Genomic DNA, 17,151 nt, shown 5'->3' with positions numbered 1-17,151 from the left:
TGAGATACTCCGACGGCAGCACAGCTTCAGTCCAGAGATCTGTATATTTTTAAAGATGTTCGCCCTGCGTATGATGGATGGTACATATATGGCCAGCCAGTCTCTTCAACTGGGCTCATGGTGTACATCCCGGCATCAGCATGATCGATCAGAAGCCTGAGGCAGAGGCGGAGCCGTTGAGACGAGTCCGAGCTAGCTAACATCGATGCAGCGGCCGAATCGCCCCGATTGTTCTTACGTCTACTTAGTAGAGCTCATACTGTATCATATCAGAGCATATCATATATAACAACTTCATATACACTTACTGTGTATATGCACGTACTAGGCAAACTAAATAAAGCCGAACGATCAAAAAGTTCACCGTAGCTGGCCCGTTCCAATCCAGCCTAGCGCAGCCCGTGTAACGCTCCGGACTCCGTTGGCCTCTCTCCCTCGGCTTGTGATATGCCAGTCCGACCTCAGCACCTCTTCCCTTCCTTCTCTCGGTAATTCTCGTCTCGTTTCTTTTGGTCCCTGTCTGCATCAACTCGACTCTGGTAAGTCGGCTAGTCATCCGTCCCTGTTGTTGTCTGCGATCTGTGCTTGCTTGTTTGTTTATTCGAGACTAACCACGCAATCAACAGCATTGTCGGCAACCCATACAAACTCCGGTCGGCATCTGGACGCATCTCCTCTCCTCCCTTCAATCTTCTCAATCGACTCTTTCAACCTCTGCAGTGTCAGTGATTGTCTTACAGACCTTTCGTTTTCCACGACTTCCTCCTCCAGGCGACGAAGCCCCCGAATATCCCTTGGTCAGGGCCCCTTTCAGCGTTCCACGTCCAGAGATGTCTGCCACTACCGCTCAGCCGCTCGAGAAGAAGCCGGTCAAGTTTAGCAATTTGCTACGTAAGTTTTCTTTATGCGCTGTAGAAAACAGAAAACAGAAACTGAGCAGTTTGTAGTTGGCGCGGGATTGAACATGTTCGAGGTCACATCGCTCGGACAGCCGCTGGAAGTGATCAAGACGACCATGGCTGCCAACCGTACCGACTCTTTCGCCGGCGCCATGAGGCGTATTTGGGGCCGTGGTGGCATCCTCGGCTGTAGGTCTTAATCGATCAAGTGCAACAGAAATTTAGGCTAATGTTTTGTACAGACTACCAAGGTCTCATTCCCTGGGCCTGGATTGAGGCTTCCACTAAAGGTGCCGTGCTGCTGTTCGTCGCGTCCGAGGCCGAATTCTACGCCAGAAGCTTTGGCGCATCTGATTTCGGTGCCGGTATCGTCGGTGGTATGTCTGGTGGTGTCGCTCAGGCTTATGCGACTGTCGGATTCTGCACGTGCATGAAAACCGTCGAGATTACCCGACACAAGCTGTCTGCCACCGGTGTCAAGCCTCCCAGCACCTGGCAGACATTCATGGATATCTACCGCAAGGAAGGTATCCGCGGTATCAATAAGGGTGTCAACGCCGTCGCAATCCGTCAGACCACCAACTGGGGTTCTCGTTTCGGTCTTTCCCGATTGACTGAAAACGCTATCCGCAGCTCGACCGGTAAGAAGGAAGGCGAGAAATTGAGCGCCGGTGAAAAGATTATCGCCTCTGGTGTCGGTGGTGGTTTGTCCGCCTGGAATCAGCCTATTGAGGTTATTCGTGTTGAGATGCAGAGCAAGACCGAGGACCCTAACCGTCCCAAGAACCTGACTGTGGGCAAGACATTCAAGTACATCTACGAGAGCAATGGTATCAAGGGTCTCTACCGAGGAGTTGCTCCTCGTATCGGTCTCGGAATGTGGCAGACCGTGTGCATGGTAGCTCTTGGTGACCTGTAAGCCCCCTTTCTACCGTTCGATCTGATCATCCAACTAACGTGCAACAGTGCCAAAGATGCTGTAGAGAAGCTCACGGGCGAAAAAGTCACTGCAAAGCACTAGGAGCGTTTGAAACMCCCCTCGCCCGACGAGCCGCAGTTGTCTATTGAATAGTGTTATATTTCTTTGCTCGCAGGATATTCTCTTTTTGCTTCATTTTTAATACCCCTGTCACTTACTGTATCGACTATACTGGTGATGTGCCATAGGTAGAATTATAGAATAGTTTATTTATTGGGAAAGAGAGACTCCATGTTGTCATGGTAAAATCAATTTTGATTTCAACGTTTTTCAAGAACAATATCAACATTTCAAATTGGATACCAACCCGTCGTCCTCCATTCAACCACAAACTTTCCACCGAATCAAACTCCTTGAAGAAGAGACCTTCCCACCTACAAGGCACAAAGATACCAACCCATTCAACGCCGCCGTGATCCTCGATAAGCGATATCAGATACTTGCCACACTGGGGTATGGGATTCACGTCGACTGTGTGGTTGGCTGGGTGGAGTGATCCAGTGTCTACTATTATGCATGTGTATCACGTCTCAATGATCGAAGTATCAGATACAGAAAGGATAGGCTAATGGTGTTTAGGCAGGGGAGGGGGGGGGGGCTATATATTTCGTACTGAAAACATACGCATCGGACTCGGAGAAAGACCAATCTCGAACTAGGTATATATATCACGGCTTTAGACATGCTGTATGATGGGTGGATGTTGAGGGATTGTGAGCTGAGAGATAGAGCAAAGCAGTCCTAATGGGGCTTTGAGGTTGGCATGTTGAATCAAACACAGGGATCATTCTCCTATCCTGTCAAATAACCCCAATGCACGATACTCAACGTGGGAATACACAATTTATGTATGAAAGAAATATTGCGATTCCATGATACAAGTACATCAAATATAGCAAATACAAAAGAAATAAGAGCGACAACAGCAGAAAACGGGAGGTCTAGATAGATATTTATGATGTAGAACTCGCAACAATGAAATTTTAGGCTTCGTATAATTTCACAGGTTAGAAGAAGAAAAGGGGGACAGACAACGAAGGGAAAAGAAGAGTTTTTCGAAATCTAATACATTTTTGGAGTATTTCTTCCTTCTTCCATGCCTTGTTTTTCTTCTCTTATATCGTACCGGACACAAAAATGCACCTAGACGGTGAGACCGAGGTCTTCGGCGAAGGGAAGTTTGTGCAAATCTCCAAAGGTGGCAATGGAGGCTTTTCCGGAGACGAAAGATTTGGCCAACTGTATAAGTCAGTATCAATTAATCAAAAATCAAAGCGAAAAGAGGACATACGTCTTGGACTTGTTGAGGAGAAACCTTCTCAAAGCTTGAGGCAAGCTCGCTGATCTGGTAGGGCTTGCCGCCGTTGATCAATGCAGAGCCGGTAAGCTCAACACCAGTCTCGGCAACCTGAGAAGCTTCCAAAGCACGGAACTTGGCCAACGCAATAGCCTTCTTGACAACCTCGGCGGGAACCTCGCCAGCGGCGATCTGCTTGATAGCCTCAGCAGCGCGCTTGGCAACGGTAGCGACACCAGCGGCCTTTCCGGAAACGGTGATGGTGAACAGTCCAGCGTCAGAGTAGGCGTAGTTCTTGGTCGAAACGCTGACACCAGTCTCGCCCTCAACAGCCTTGGCAAGGAGAGAGAAACCTGGAGACCACTTGATCGTGGACTCACCGCCGAGGAGAGCAGCGAGAACATCGGCCTCAGCCTTGTATCCAGAAGCGCCGTACTGAGCAGAGCCGGGGAAGCCGAGGACAACAGCATTACCGGCCTTGCTGGCTGTGCGTTGTTCGCCACCGTAGAATTTGGATGGAACGGCGTCCTTGACCTTAAACTGACCAGCGGCGGGGGAAGCGGAGTGGCCAGCAAAGAACTGGCTCACCCACTTAGAGACCTCGCTAGAGTTGGGTCCAACAGAGACGAGAGAAATGTTGGGCTTAGCATAGGCGCTCTGGGCGAATTCGGCGAGACCGTCTTCGGTGAAGTAGGATTCGAAAGGAGCGGAAGCAGCGGCGAAAGAGGTCTCACCAAGACCACGGTGGAAAGCGGTTGCGTGAGCAGATTCCAAGGCCAAGATCTCGGGCTTGGAGAAGAGGACCTGCTGGCGGACCTTGATGGTGGGAAGGACCAATTCAGCCCATTCGTAAGCTGTCAGGTGTTAGCGCTGCGTCCTTCCGGGCCACTTTCTGAACAATACACACCATTGTACTTGGTCTGAGAGGTAACCTCTGCGAGAAGCTCGGCAAAGTAGGGAAGGTCGGCAGACAGGAACTTGGCTTGGAGGACGACGTTTTCGCGCGTGTTCTTGGCTGTGAGGTTGCTACCTAGAAGCTCTGCCTCGCGAGTGATACGCAAAGCCGATCGTTTGTATGTAGACTAGATATTTAAGATGTAAGCATCCATCATGTCCCAATCGATTCAGGATGTCGAATGATAGGTGACGCACCTGGAAAGCATATCGGGCAAGAGCATCAGAGAAGCCGGGCACAGGCTCGTAGCGAGAACCGGCCTTTGCAACGACAGCCAACAAAGAAGTAGCACCTTCCAGCTCTCGGCTGGCGACTTTGATACCTGCGGCCTCGGCGGTCTCGTACTGAGTGCTGGGAGAAGCAGCAGAAGCAAAGGCCCGACGGCTGCTGGTTCGGAGCGCACGCTGCGCTGTGCGACCGAAAGAAGACCTCGACAACATTATTGCGTGTGATGAAAGCACGAATTGGGACGTAAGGATGAAATGGCCGGCAACTGGGGAGCAATTGAGCGACCCTGGGGTGGCGTAGAGACGACAAGCTGCTGTTTAGGTCTGCCAAACCGACGTTTGAAAAGCTTCAAGATCCGAGCCGACCCTGGATGACCGACCATTAGCCGCGCGCTGATTGGACAGGCGGGTCACTGCGGGCGGAACCGGATTTGCTAAGCTGCAAAGTCATGTGATTCTCTGTCACGTGGCTGGAGTCATGTCATCGTCGTGTTTGTCCTGTTTGCTTTTCCTCGCGGCGGGACACACTAGTGCCAAAAAAGCAAGTGGCAGCTTCTGATAATTTCGACATTTCGACAATTTGATACCCCTACCTCCTCTTGTTGACTCTCTCTCTCTCCGCGTGCCCATCGCTCATGCTATTGTCGCGGTGACCCCCTACCCCTTCTAGAGAGGCTGGCATTCCTCTAGAAGCGTCACAATGTCTCAAGTAAGTGTGACAAAGCTTTGCTTTTTCCATCTCAGAGGAGCTTCAGACACTAACATATTGTAGTATGCCGCGGAGCTGTGCACGCTCCTAGTTGAAGACAATTTTGGAGACTTATTTGGAGTACGTATCATTGCGCTTGACTGATTCGACATTGGCTGTCAAGGAATGGCCAATTGCTTCACAATTCTCTTTTCTGACTCATCGTCGTCGCACAGCGTATTTACTCGACTCTGATCCAGTATGGTCGCCTTACGCTCTTTCGGCTCAAAGAACATTCGCAAGTTTCCGAAAAACAACTACGCCATGCTCTTGCTGCGCTCGTGCAAATGCACTTGGTGTATCATTACAGCTCAACCGAGGATGGATTTACCTACTATGAAGCCAACCTAGACGGCGCTTACTACCTGATACGGACGGGAAAAGTCCTGGAAGTGGTGGAAGAAAGGCTAGGCTCGTATGCAGCTCAAGTCATGGCTGCTATTGCATACCACGGACATATCATGGTCAGCGAGCTGGAAACTTTACCGGAACTCCAAGTCCAAGATGACGCACACTACGGAAACGGCGACAATGCTGATGAAGGCCTCAAGAACGAAGACGACGTCAGCGAGAATACACTGAATGGCGTTGAGAATAATGGCGTCGTTAACGGCGATGAAGACGAACATACCGCATCCAATACTCGTCTACACTCGGCATTGAATTATCTAGCGGGGCATGGGTATATTTGTCAAGTCAAAGATGTTCATCTTCACAGTCTTGCAGACAACGCTCTGGACGCCGAACGAGAAGCCGACTTTTGGGCTGCTGCTAATTCGGATGCCAAAGGCAAAAAGAAAGCCGCGGAGATTGAAGACAAAAAGAGAGAAATCCTCAACGAACGTCTGGATGCTGACCTAAGTGAGGGTTTGACGGCTTATGCCCATCCGCCTGTTATCAAAAGACGACAGGAAAATGGACACTCCGAGAATTCCAGTAAACGACGTCGCGTCGAATCCGACGACGAGATGGACAACGAGGACGATTGGGATGAGGATAACGTGAAGGACCAGGAGACAATGCGGGTAAGACTGGCTTTGAATATTACTTATGGACCACCACTAAAGAAGTTCAGCCGACTCTCGTGGTGCGTGTGAATTATCAGAAGCTAGATGTGGTTTTCAGAAACCGTCGCCTCGTCGAACTAGCACTACAGGGAACCTCGCCCGCTACGGCCGAAGTGTACGAAACACTTCTACGTCTCATTGAATACAAAACGCCTTGCTGCCGAGAAGGCGCTGAGATTCCCCGTGAAGGAGAAGAAGGCGAAACAAACTCGGTAGCTATTACATTACAGCGACTTGCAAATGAGGTTGATCCTCGTTTGGATCTTAAAGGAACACTTGGGCCACCGGGGGATCCAAAAGCAAACAAAAACAATAAACGGTCGTTAACAAACGGCGTGAATGGAAACCATCACGAGGATGACGATGACACAGAAACTACTCGGACGCATGATATCGACCAGCACCTCAATATACTAGCCCTACCGCCATACAGTCTATCCACACGGCGCAGTCTAGGTGCCATACCAGCTTGGTATGTAGAATACCGACGTCTTGCTCGTCAATTACGCCATCTCGAAATCGAGCGCATAGTCGGAATAAGATTCGGCAAATTGGCTCTTCGCGTGATTCAGATTCTGCTTTCCATGGGGAAACTAGACGAGAAACGTCTACAGGAAGTCAGCCTCATATCGCAGAAGGACCTCCGTCAAGTCCTTGCACAAATGCAAGAAAATGGATTCGTGGACCTGCAAGAAATTCCTAAAGATGCACAGCGCCTGCCCAATCGGACAGTCTTTTTGTGGTTCTACGACCCAGACCGCGTCAGCAGGAACCTTCTCCACGATACCTACAAAGCCATGTCACGATGCATCCAGCGTCTGCGCTTTGAGCGGAATCGACTCAAGGACTTTCTGGACAAGACAGAGCGTAGCGACGTGCGAGAGAACGAAGAGAAGTATCTAACCGAAGCAGAATTAGAGACTTTGCGGCAGTGGCGTGAGAAAGAAGGCTTGATGCTTGGAGAGATAGCTCGGCTGGACGACCTGGTTGCTGTCTTCCGGGATTTTTGAAGTGCTGTTTCTGAGGGACAGCCTCTGTTCTCACGTTATTTCTCACGTTGCGGCGGGKAATCTCAAAAGTCCAAATCATGATGCATAGCGTGGCTGTATTATAGGCGGATTCGCTGACTGGGAGTTGCTGTGATTTAAGATGTGTTTTTTTTCTCTGGCATCTATTGCTCCGGCATAGCTTACTATTTCGGCAAATAAATGACCGATATCATCATTGATTCCTTCTTTCATAGGTATCGTACAGTATCCGTAACATAAAATAGAATGGGCGCACTCGAGCCTAATCAGTCAGATCACCGACTCTTTTTATTCTCCACTTTCCCAACACCAGCAGCCTCATCGTTCTTAACAGCAGTCGTGACAACGTTACTCAACAATTTCGCTAAATACCCACCCACAAAATACGCAATCACCGCAATAACAACCGTATACACCGCCGTGGGCATCAATGACCGCGGAAACACATTCCACAAAAACGGATCTAATATCACATCCGCCATGACGGGCGGCACATTCTCCATCAATGTTGCGTTTGTGGTGTAGTAATCGGCCGCAGCCCAAATGCGCAGGAAGAGGACTGATTCGGCATGAGATGTGAGCGCGAGAGGATCCTCTTCGCGTTCGAGGGGTGTTCGACGCCGGCGTTGGCGGGAGGTGTGTTGGTGTCGCGCTTTTGGCGGGTTCAGGATTCTGTGGTGTGAGGCGGGTGAGCGGTCGTCGGAGGGACGGGAGGTGGATGGTGGTGATGTGCCGGCGAGCAGGGCTTCGGAGAAGCTGAGGAGAGCTGGAAGAAGGGAAGGTGATGAGACGACTTCTTGGAGGGTGTAGGTCGTGAGGTCGAAGGCGGTTGGTTGCTGTCTTCGCATTAGAATAATTATTCAACTTGGGGAGAGAGAAGGGGGGCTCACAGTAGCCATCCAACATATCCGCACCTCATACCGCTGGCCCGGCGCGAGGTCTTCGAGATAGAACCATGATTCAGTTCCGTGTGGCTGGTCATCTGTTGGAAACGATGCGTTCAGATGCGTCCTGAGCATGTAATCGGCCGGCGACAGACGATCCAGACCTAGGTCATCGATGGCCGCGTTCTCGGCGGGCACGGKCCATGGCAGCGGKGCGACAAAGATTGTCTTTTCGACGTTGGCGGCTGCATGTTGCGTAAAAAGGAGGATGGAGATTAGGCGGAGGTAGAAGTAGAGGCCATTCTGGATAGGTATATGCATTGCCTGGCTGTTATTGAAGGTGGATATATGACAGGTGCGAGGGTCCACCAGACTGTCGAGATAGTTTCCTGCTCATCTAGAGATTGAGCGCAATTGACCGTGAGGAAATATGCTGGCGGGATATATACATGGGAGCCGAAGACGTCATGCGGAGAGGAGTGAATGAAGGGCTGACGCTTCCGTGGTATAGCGACCAATCGGTGATGGAACAGCAATTGCCGTATGTAGCAGTGCGTATTACTACTACTACTAGTACTGACTACTCTAGCTTGAGACAATAGATGTAGGCAATGTAGGCAATACCAGGCAAAGGCATGTACCACGCTGATCAGTCAGAGAGCACTCGAGATGCGTATAGAGAAGGGGGGAGCGTCATCGACATCGAAAACAGCCGGCCAATCAACGCGCGAGATGCGGCGGGGCTTGGCAGCAACCCAATTAAAAGCATAAATCCACGGCCCCGCTGGTTCTTTTCCAGACTCGACCAATCATATCGGATACTCTGTTATGGCCACGGCCCAAACAGGCATCGGCACAACGCGAACCGAAGAACTAAGAGTGTTTACGCTTAGCTTTGTGTACTAAGGTTCCCCTAGTAGCTCTAGCCTGCCATTTAATATGGAGTGCGCTCCCTAGTGTACGACAGAGGACAGCAGGGGGCCCGCACGCGTGTTGCTGGCAAAGGCGGTGGGCGGCCCTGCATGCTTTTTTCGCTGTCCACAACAAAACGTTGGGCCCTTTTCTTCGTCAGTCACGCTCTGCTCTGGGTCTGTCTGTCTGCCTGTGGTCTGTGTTTCCTCTAATCCTTAATTGACTTCTATAATTCGAAGTCTCTCTTCTCAATCCTCTTCCTCTCTCTCTTTCTTTATCATCCATATCATCTATCTTGCTCGGTTATTTGTGAGTTGCTTTTCCATATCCTTGGTTACCCCTCCGCTGGAATGCGGGAAGACTGCCGTCCCCCCTATTTTTCCCCGTGGCATGACCGTTGTTGTTATTATCAATCATCACATCTCTAATCGTGTTGCAGTAATTTGAAAAGACGGCAAGATGAGAGAAGTTATTAGTTTGAACGGTATGTCCATCCCAGCTGGCTTTGTTTCAATACCGCTCGTGTTGTTTGTTGTTGTCGTCGAGACGCGTTGTTGACTTGCTTTGTGCAAACAGTCGGTCAGGCCGGTTGCCAAATCGCCAACTCTTGCTGGGAGGTACGATATGCCAATGAGAACGAACATCAAACCAAAAAGACATGAAGACTAATATCTAGACAGCTCTACTGCCTCGAACACGGCATCCAGGTATGCACGATGCGTTGCTCAACAACAAACACTGTCCATCGAGTCTGGCTGACAAATTCTGTAATAGCCCGATGGATACTTGACTGAAGAGCGCAAGGCCCAGGAGCCCGATGAGGGTTTCAGCACCTTCTTCTCCGAGACCGGTATGTGAAGGAACTGATACAAGAATCGACGACATGAGCATCCCATCTAACAACAACTTTTCTGGATAAGGCCAAGGAAAATACGTTCCCCGTACCATCTACTGTGACTTGGAGCCCAATGTGGTCGACGAAGTCCGCACCGGTACTTACCGTAGCCTTTTCCACCCCGAACAGATGGTCACTGGCAAGGAGGATGCCTCCAACAACTACGCCCGCGGCCACTACACCGTTGGCAAGGAGATGATCGACCGTGTCTTGGACCAGGTCCGCCGCGTTGCCGACAACTGCTCTGGTCTCCAGGGTTTCCTCGTTTTCCACTCCTTTGGTGGTGGTACTGGTTCCGGTTTCGGTGCTCTCTTGATGGAGCGTCTTTCTGTCGATTACGGCAAGAAGTCCAAGCTCGAGTTCTGTGTCTATCCTGCTCCTCAGAACGCCACTTCCGTCGTTGAGCCTTACAACTCTATCCTCACCACTCACACTACCTTGGAGCACTCCGACTGCAGCTTCATGGTCGACAACGAGGCCATTTACGACATTTGCCGCCGCAACCTCGGTATTGAGCGCCCTGGATACGACAACCTCAACCGACTTATCGCTCAGGGTGAGTTTTCAAAATTGGTAATCGTGAGTCAAATTGCTAACTTGATTAGTTGTCTCCTCCATCACCGCCTCTCTCCGCTTCGACGGTTCTCTTAATGTCGACTTGAACGAGTTCCAGACCAACCTTGTGCCATACCCCCGTATCCACTTCCCCTTGGTTGCATATGCTCCCGTCATCTCCGCTGCCAAGTCCCTCCACGAGGCCAACTCTGTCAACGAGATCACCATGTCCTGCTTCGAGCCCAACAACCAGATGGTCAAGTGCGACCCCCGTAACGGCAAATACATGGCTACCTGCTTGTTGTACCGTGGTGACGTTGTCCCCAAGGAGACTCACGCTGCTGTTGCCACCCTCAAGACCAAGCGCACCATCCAATTCGTCGACTGGTGCCCTACTGGTTTCAAGATTGGTATCTGCTACCAGCCCCCTCAGATGGTTCCCAACGGCGATCTCGCCAAGGTCAACCGCGCAGTGTATGTTCCTTTTTTTTTCCCAAGCCGTCTGAATACTAAATAGGACTGACAATGTCTAGTTGCATGCTTTCCAACACCACCGCCATCGCCGAGGCCTGGTCCGCTCTCGACCACAAGTTCGATCTCATGTACTCCAAGCGTGCTTTCGTTCACTGGTATGTTGGTGAGGGTATGGAGGAAGGTGAATTCTCCGAGGCTCGTGAGGACTTGGCTGCTCTCGAGCGCGATTACGAAGAAGTTGCCAGCGACTCTCTCGAAGAGGATGAGGAAGTCGAGGCCGAATACTAAGCTCGCCTCGCCCGTACGCACACACACTAACATACGGAAATTTTCTTCGAAAGAGGGTTGTGTAATGCTTCGTTATATACCCAATCCATAATCTTAGCTGTTCAAATTTTTTTAATAGTCTCTTTTTCCTTTGTTTCCCCTATTCCAGAATGCCGGCTTGTGATTCGATTTCTTGTTACTTTTTTTTAACGTCTTCTCTCTCCTGCAACACAACACAATGTTTTAGGTCTTAAAAATTTCCTTGATGTTATTCGGATCGTATTTAGAATGATTGTTGTAGCACCAATTTCGAATCGCTGTTGTTGATGACAGCTTGAAATGAGCAAAATATCTCCAACACGCTACTTCTTCGTAGACATTTCAATAAGTTTATCGCTCTAATAAGTAACTATACCCCATACTCCAACTATTTGGAGGAAGGGTTTGTCCTGGCCGGGTTTACTGAGCCAGCATATCGAGTTGGACATGGTATCAAATGGGGTTTACTTTCTTCAAGCTGGGTCAAGCAATTCTGACTGTGTGATGTCGATTTCTGGAAGAGGCCTCGTAACCCCGGAAGAAAGAATCAAGGTTCGTAGTTTGGAACAATGAAAGTGCATGAAAGGTCAGGTTGCGGCGCGGAAAAGAAATGGCGAGAGGACTGGGTACGCTCAGCCGAACCACATTAACAGACATCAACATCGAAGCATTTTAGAAATATATATCATGTGATAACATTATATATAGAAATAGACACAGAAGACACTTATGAAATTTGAATTAGCTTCTGCATCCTGATAGCAGTACCTGACTTGAAACTACCTGAGATATTGAATTCAACTTCGAAACAAGTCAATTGCAGTGCTTTGCATGTTGAACAGGATATATAGAGAGACCAACCAATGATACATGTCGGTGTAAATAGAATATAAATACAGACACTTACAATACCGTAATCATGTATGCGGCTAAATATGTCCCATGATGTAAAAAATACTGTAATATTATTACAGTACACTCGCCGAGGAGCCCGGGGATTCAGTCAGCTTGCGCTAAGCACCTCACCTACCATCGTCACTCTCCCAACCTCCGCGATCTCGTTCGATCTCTACCCACCCCCATTGATCAGAGCTTTGCTGCTCTTGAGCTCGTATTCTGTTTGTACAGTTGAATAAGAAGCTCAATTGCGGATATTCCGCTGAATTAATTCCCTCCGATCGAGTCCTCTTGTCGCGACTAGGATCTGTTTCCTAGGCTGCCCTCTTTCGACGATCCCGCAAACGAAGGTGACAACAAGCCGGTCCGGACCGCAGCGCTCTACTTAACCTACGTTTTAATATTGACTGTGACGACACGCATGGTATTTGCGTCTTGGCAACTTGTGTTCGGAATACTGGTTGCTTGATCTTCATCATCAGCCGTTCTGTCAGTGGCAGGTGGTTACGAGCCGTCGAGGAGCGCGCGGTACAGGAGACAATTATTAGCATCGGGTCTTGCGGCCGAGAGAAGAAAGGATGGCGGAAGCAGGTTCGTCGCATCTCTCTTGGAGTTACTGCACAAAGGAAAGTGCATAGGAACTAATCTGATATTCCGGTTCACAGCTCCTCCCAACCTGAACCTCACCCAGGAGGAAAAGAAAGTATTCTTCCAATTGTTCCAAGCGGCCGATACGACGAACCTCGGTGTCGTGACCGGCGAACATGCAGTTCCTTTCTTTGAGAAGACGAAGCTTCCTCCTGATACTCTGGGTCTGGTATGCTTCACCGAGATGTTCTTCCTGTAACGTCGGAACGGGCTAACTTATGCTGTGGTTTGAATAGATATGGCAAATAGCAGACAAGGAGAACCGCGGACTTCTCACGCCCTCGGGTTTCTCGATGGTGTTACGACTTATTGGACACGCGCAAGCTGGACGTGCGCCAACGGACGAACTCGCTCTGCAACGTGAGTTTTCCTATCACTCCGAGTTAGACTCAAGCTAATCGAGTATATATAGCCGGCCCTTTGCCTCGATTTGAAGGTATTCAGCTTGCTACCAGTACGCCTTCTCGCCCGTCGACGACAAGTCCACCTCCTGGTGTTACCCCTCCCGCCCCAGGGGCTCCGGTCAGAGTTCCGCCTCTGAACCCGGAAGATGCGAATAAATTCAATTCTCTGTTTGAGAAGTCAGATACACCGGGTGGATTCATGTCAGGTACGTGATTGGTCGCCCATAGAAGCATCGTTGGATATCATAGCTCACTTCCATACGTAGGGGAAACGGCAAAGCAGATCTTTGAGCGTGCACGACTATCGAACGAAGTCCTAGGCAGGATATGGAATCTTTCCGATACGAAGCAACGTGGCCAACTTGACGCTACCGATTTCATAATTGCAATGCATCTATTGACTTCCTTCAAGACCGGTGCAATGCGCGTTATCCCAACGACCCTCCCTGCTGGCCTGTATGAGGCAGCGTCACGACGAGGTATTGTCCGCACTTCGACTGGCTCTCGCGTGACCCCCGATGTTCCACCAGTCCCAGCAATCCCTACGCATTTCACTGGCCAACGGACGCAGAGCCCGCTGAGCAGGCAGCCATTCACACCCCTTTCGACACAGTCTACCGGTGCCGAGTGGTTGATCAGCCCGCCAGAGAAAGCGCAGTTTGACACTATATTTGCAACTGTTGATACGGCAAAGGCTGGGATCATAAGTGGTGACCAGGCAGTTGCATTCTTTACTAATGCTCAACTACCTGAAGATGTCCTTGCTCAAATTTGGGATCTTGCGGATATTGATGCCGACGGACAGCTCACAAAGGATGAGTTCGCGGTAGCTATGTATCTCGTACGACAGCAACGCAGTAAGAAAGAGCCAGTACCTGCAACGCTACCTCCTGCTCTTATCCCTCCCAGTATGCGCCGAGCAGACGCAAGACCCGCTGTAGCTGCTCCTCCACCAGCACCTGTGCCAGCACCAGCACCAGCGCCACTTCCGCGATCAGCGGCTGATGACTTGTTTGGCCTTGATGCTTTCAGTGCGCCAACTCCTGCAACTCCTGCTCAAATCCCGCAGTCTACTGGAGGCTCCAATGCGCCAGTGTTCCAGTCTCCTGGATCACCCTCCTCGCGAACCTCCCAGTCAGGTCCTTCTTCTCTCTTCAAGCCATTCGTTCCTTCGTCTCAGTTCGGTCAAAGTCTCGGCCCACAATTGACGGGTGCTGCCTCTACGGCGAGGTCCCCCCCTCCTCCTTCTGACGATCTCTTGGGTGATAATGAGCCAGAGGAGGCGAAGAAACTCGGCAATGAAACAATGGAACTTGCCAATCTGTCAAACCAAATCGGAACGCTATCCAAAGAAATGCAGAATGTGCAGACGAAGCGTGCCACGGCTGAGCAAGAGTTCACGCAGTCTTCACAGCAGAAGCGTGACTTTGAAGCACGTTTAGCTCAAGCCAGATCAATGTATGAGAAGGAAGTAAAAGACTTCAAAGCTCTGGAGGACCGATTGAACGCTTCTCGAGCTGAAACTAAGAGGCTTCAACAGGATTACGCTTTGATTGAAGGCAGCCGTCAGGATCTGCAAAATCAATACGAGCAGATTTCTGCTGCGCTCGTTGCTGACCAAACCGAGAATGCTTCCTTGAAAGAAAAGATACGCCAGGCCAATGTTGCAGTCGGTCAGCTAAAGCCGGCTCTAGAAAAGGCCCGCTCTGATGCCCGACAGCAGAAAGGTCTAGTTGCTATCAACAAAAAGCAATTGGCTACGGTTGAAGGCGAAAGAGACAAGATTCAGGGGGAGATTGATACGCTAGCCAAAGAAGCTCAAGAAGCTAAGCAAGCTCAAGAACCTCAAGAGTTTGCAGAGACTACTCGCCAGATCTCTAGCCCGACCGGCGTGGCCAGCCCCGCGTTGTCTACTGCCAGCCAACAAACAAATCCCTTTTTCAGACGGACAACCACAGAAACATCTGACAGGACCGTTTCTCCGGCTCCCCCTTCCACTCAGGCAACTTTTGATAGTCTTTTTGGTCCTTCTTTCACACAGCCATCGACATCTACTCCTCCACCACCAACCTCATTTGGTGCAGCGTCGCCTTTTGCACCACGAACACAAGAGACTTCAGCAAGTTCCAACAACTCTGCAATCCCAACCCCGTCTGTCTCTCCTCCACCTCAGGCTACAATTGAGCCACCCGCACCTTCTCAATCGCGACAGATAACTCCTAGCTTTCTTCCACTAGACCATAACTTAGACTCACCCTCCAACAATACTTCAACAGCTGTATCCCCACCAGCTAGTCGCTTTGGTGCACCGGATGAGTTTGGCACGCCTTCAAGAACCGATTCAGCCGTGCCATCAGTAGGAGCTAGCAACAATCACTTTGCAGAGACAGAGACTACGACCGCGCGATCTCCATTCGACGAGTTTGAGCCACGTGTAGCTTCGCCTGCTGCGTCACAGGGAAGCGCATTTCCACCTGTCTCTTCAGTACCAGGGGCTTTTCCAGAAGTACCAGTTGAAAGCCAACAGCCAGCTGAGGCTGCGCCAGAGCAGACAAAGGAGCAGAGTTTTGATGAACTTTTTGGGAACTTTGGTCGTGAACGCTCCAAGTCACAAAAAGCCAACGACTTTGATGAAGCTTTTGCTGGTATGAAACCACGAAGCACGCATAGCACCGAACCACCTGCACCGGCCAATGGAACCGGCGAATTCCCGCCCATCAGAGAATTTGAGAATGACGATGATGATGACGATGATAGCACAGACAGTGAAGCACCGTTGGGATTTGATGACAATTTCGCTCCAGCATCTCCACCTCGTCACGAGGAACATTCCAAGAACGAATCCATTGACTCAACACAGTTACACGCGTTCCCAGTTCCCGGCAGCAGCGTGACCCCTTCGCAGCCTCCCCCTCCTGACGCTCAGCGCTCGCCACCAAGCTATAATACATCTACCGCTGATTTAAAACCTAATGACTTCCCCCCAGCATTCGAAGGTCTATTACCTAGTCGGAGCGACCCTACTGCGGCCCCTGACGCGCCTCATGCCGTCGAGTCAAGCACTGGCGCGCCTATCGTTGCCGGAGAACCACAGAGAAAGGCGGGACCAGCTGACTTTGACGCTGCTTTTGCCGATCTCAACCTAGCACCTGCGAAGGAGGATGAATCGGAGGACGAGTCCGAAGATGAGCCAGAGACTCAATCTCATCGACCACAGAACGACTTTGATTTCTCATTTGACGCCCCTGCCGCCGCCCCGGTAGCCCAATCCGCGAAACCAAACACAGCCGCAGCAGATTTCTTTAACTTTGACAGCAATGTCGCCACATCAGCGACTTCGCCGGCAGGAAACGATGCCGCATCCGCCTCAGCTGCGGCCGATCACGACTGGAACGCTCTCTTCGCACCTCTCGACACTGCCAAGTCTGCGTCACCACTTGACAGCAACGGCACCGCTGCCGCCGCTACTACCACTGGTGCATCTGACCCAAAGAAACCAGGATGGGCTCTCAACAATGACACCGGCGAAGACGACCTGATCCTGCAACGCTTAACAGGCATGGGCTTCCCGCGCGACGAGTCGCTGGCTGCTCTGGAGAAATTTGATTATAATATCGACAAGGTACGTCTTTCCACCCACCCGCTCCCAGATTCGCATAAAACATAACATGCATAGCTAATCTATCCCCAAAAAGGCTGCCGATTATCTCACGTCCAGATCCTAAGTGAATATAAAGCACAAAAATTTGAAATCCGGAAAATCCGCCGTTGTATATACTACCCCCCCATTTCATAATCTCATTTGTCTGTTCCTCTTCTATCTACACCACGGTCTATACTATACTATACTTTCCTATCCACTTCTTCTTTCCTATTTGTCTGCGATTCGAACCATATTATGGTTCCCTTTTCTTTGCCTGCGTGTTTCTCCCTCAATCTTCCTGTGTTTGTTTGTCTGTTGATACATAGTAGTGTA

General features: G+C 50.3%; 6 protein-coding genes across 6 annotated transcripts; 4 read left to right on the top strand and 2 right to left on the bottom strand.

The window, feature by feature from the left end:
• Window positions 1–830: 830 nt before the first annotated feature.
• Window positions 831–1,920, top strand: BHQ10_003112 (uncharacterized protein; the record flags this gene model as incomplete). Its single annotated transcript, XM_040875333.1, has 4 exons — window positions 831–891; window positions 948–1,088; window positions 1,142–1,814; window positions 1,866–1,920. 4 exons carry the CDS (start codon window positions 831–833, stop codon window positions 1,918–1,920), a joined length of 930 nt encoding a protein of 309 aa, XP_040731616.1.
• A 1,101-nt stretch (window positions 1,921–3,021) lies between these two features.
• Window positions 3,022–4,570, bottom strand: BHQ10_003111 (uncharacterized protein; the record flags this gene model as incomplete). The annotated part of the gene is made up of 4 exons (XM_040875332.1): window positions 3,022–3,117; window positions 3,170–4,029; window positions 4,083–4,257; window positions 4,328–4,570. 4 exons carry the CDS (start codon window positions 4,568–4,570, stop codon window positions 3,022–3,024), a joined length of 1,374 nt encoding a protein of 457 aa, XP_040731615.1.
• A 487-nt stretch (window positions 4,571–5,057) lies between these two features.
• Window positions 5,058–7,182, top strand: BHQ10_003110 (uncharacterized protein; the record flags this gene model as incomplete). Its single annotated transcript, XM_040875331.1, has 4 exons — window positions 5,058–5,066; window positions 5,130–5,186; window positions 5,282–6,130; window positions 6,181–7,182. 4 exons carry the CDS (start codon window positions 5,058–5,060, stop codon window positions 7,180–7,182), a joined length of 1,917 nt encoding a protein of 638 aa, XP_040731614.1.
• A 293-nt stretch (window positions 7,183–7,475) lies between these two features.
• BHQ10_003109 (uncharacterized protein) lies at window positions 7,476–8,405 on the bottom strand (the record flags this gene model as incomplete). The annotated part of the gene is made up of 2 exons (XM_040875329.1): window positions 7,476–8,036; window positions 8,091–8,405. The coding sequence occupies 2 exons, from the start codon at window positions 8,403–8,405 to the stop codon at window positions 7,476–7,478; spliced, it is 876 nt and encodes a 291-aa protein (XP_040731613.1).
• Window positions 8,406–9,455: 1,050 nt separating this feature from the next.
• Window positions 9,456–11,208, top strand: BHQ10_003108 (uncharacterized protein; the record flags this gene model as incomplete). Its single annotated transcript, XM_040875328.1, has 7 exons — window positions 9,456–9,480; window positions 9,573–9,613; window positions 9,677–9,703; window positions 9,771–9,846; window positions 9,917–10,447; window positions 10,497–10,920; window positions 10,980–11,208. The coding sequence occupies 7 exons, from the start codon at window positions 9,456–9,458 to the stop codon at window positions 11,206–11,208; spliced, it is 1,353 nt and encodes a 450-aa protein (XP_040731612.1).
• A 1,493-nt stretch (window positions 11,209–12,701) lies between these two features.
• BHQ10_003107 (uncharacterized protein) lies at window positions 12,702–16,842 on the top strand (the record flags this gene model as incomplete). The annotated part of the gene is made up of 5 exons (XM_040875327.1): window positions 12,702–12,714; window positions 12,789–12,940; window positions 13,008–13,131; window positions 13,184–13,381; window positions 13,442–16,842. The coding sequence occupies 5 exons, from the start codon at window positions 12,702–12,704 to the stop codon at window positions 16,840–16,842; spliced, it is 3,888 nt and encodes a 1,295-aa protein (XP_040731611.1).
• Between the last annotated feature and the right edge of the window lie 309 nt (window positions 16,843–17,151).

The sequence above is a fragment of the Talaromyces amestolkiae genome, assembly GCF_001896365.1.
Source record: "Talaromyces amestolkiae strain CIB chromosome Unknown scaffold4.1, whole genome shotgun sequence".
In the NCBI taxonomy this organism is placed as follows: Eukaryota; Fungi; Ascomycota; class Eurotiomycetes; order Eurotiales; family Trichocomaceae; genus Talaromyces; species Talaromyces amestolkiae.
This window is presented reverse-complemented; position numbering and strand designations above follow the sequence as displayed.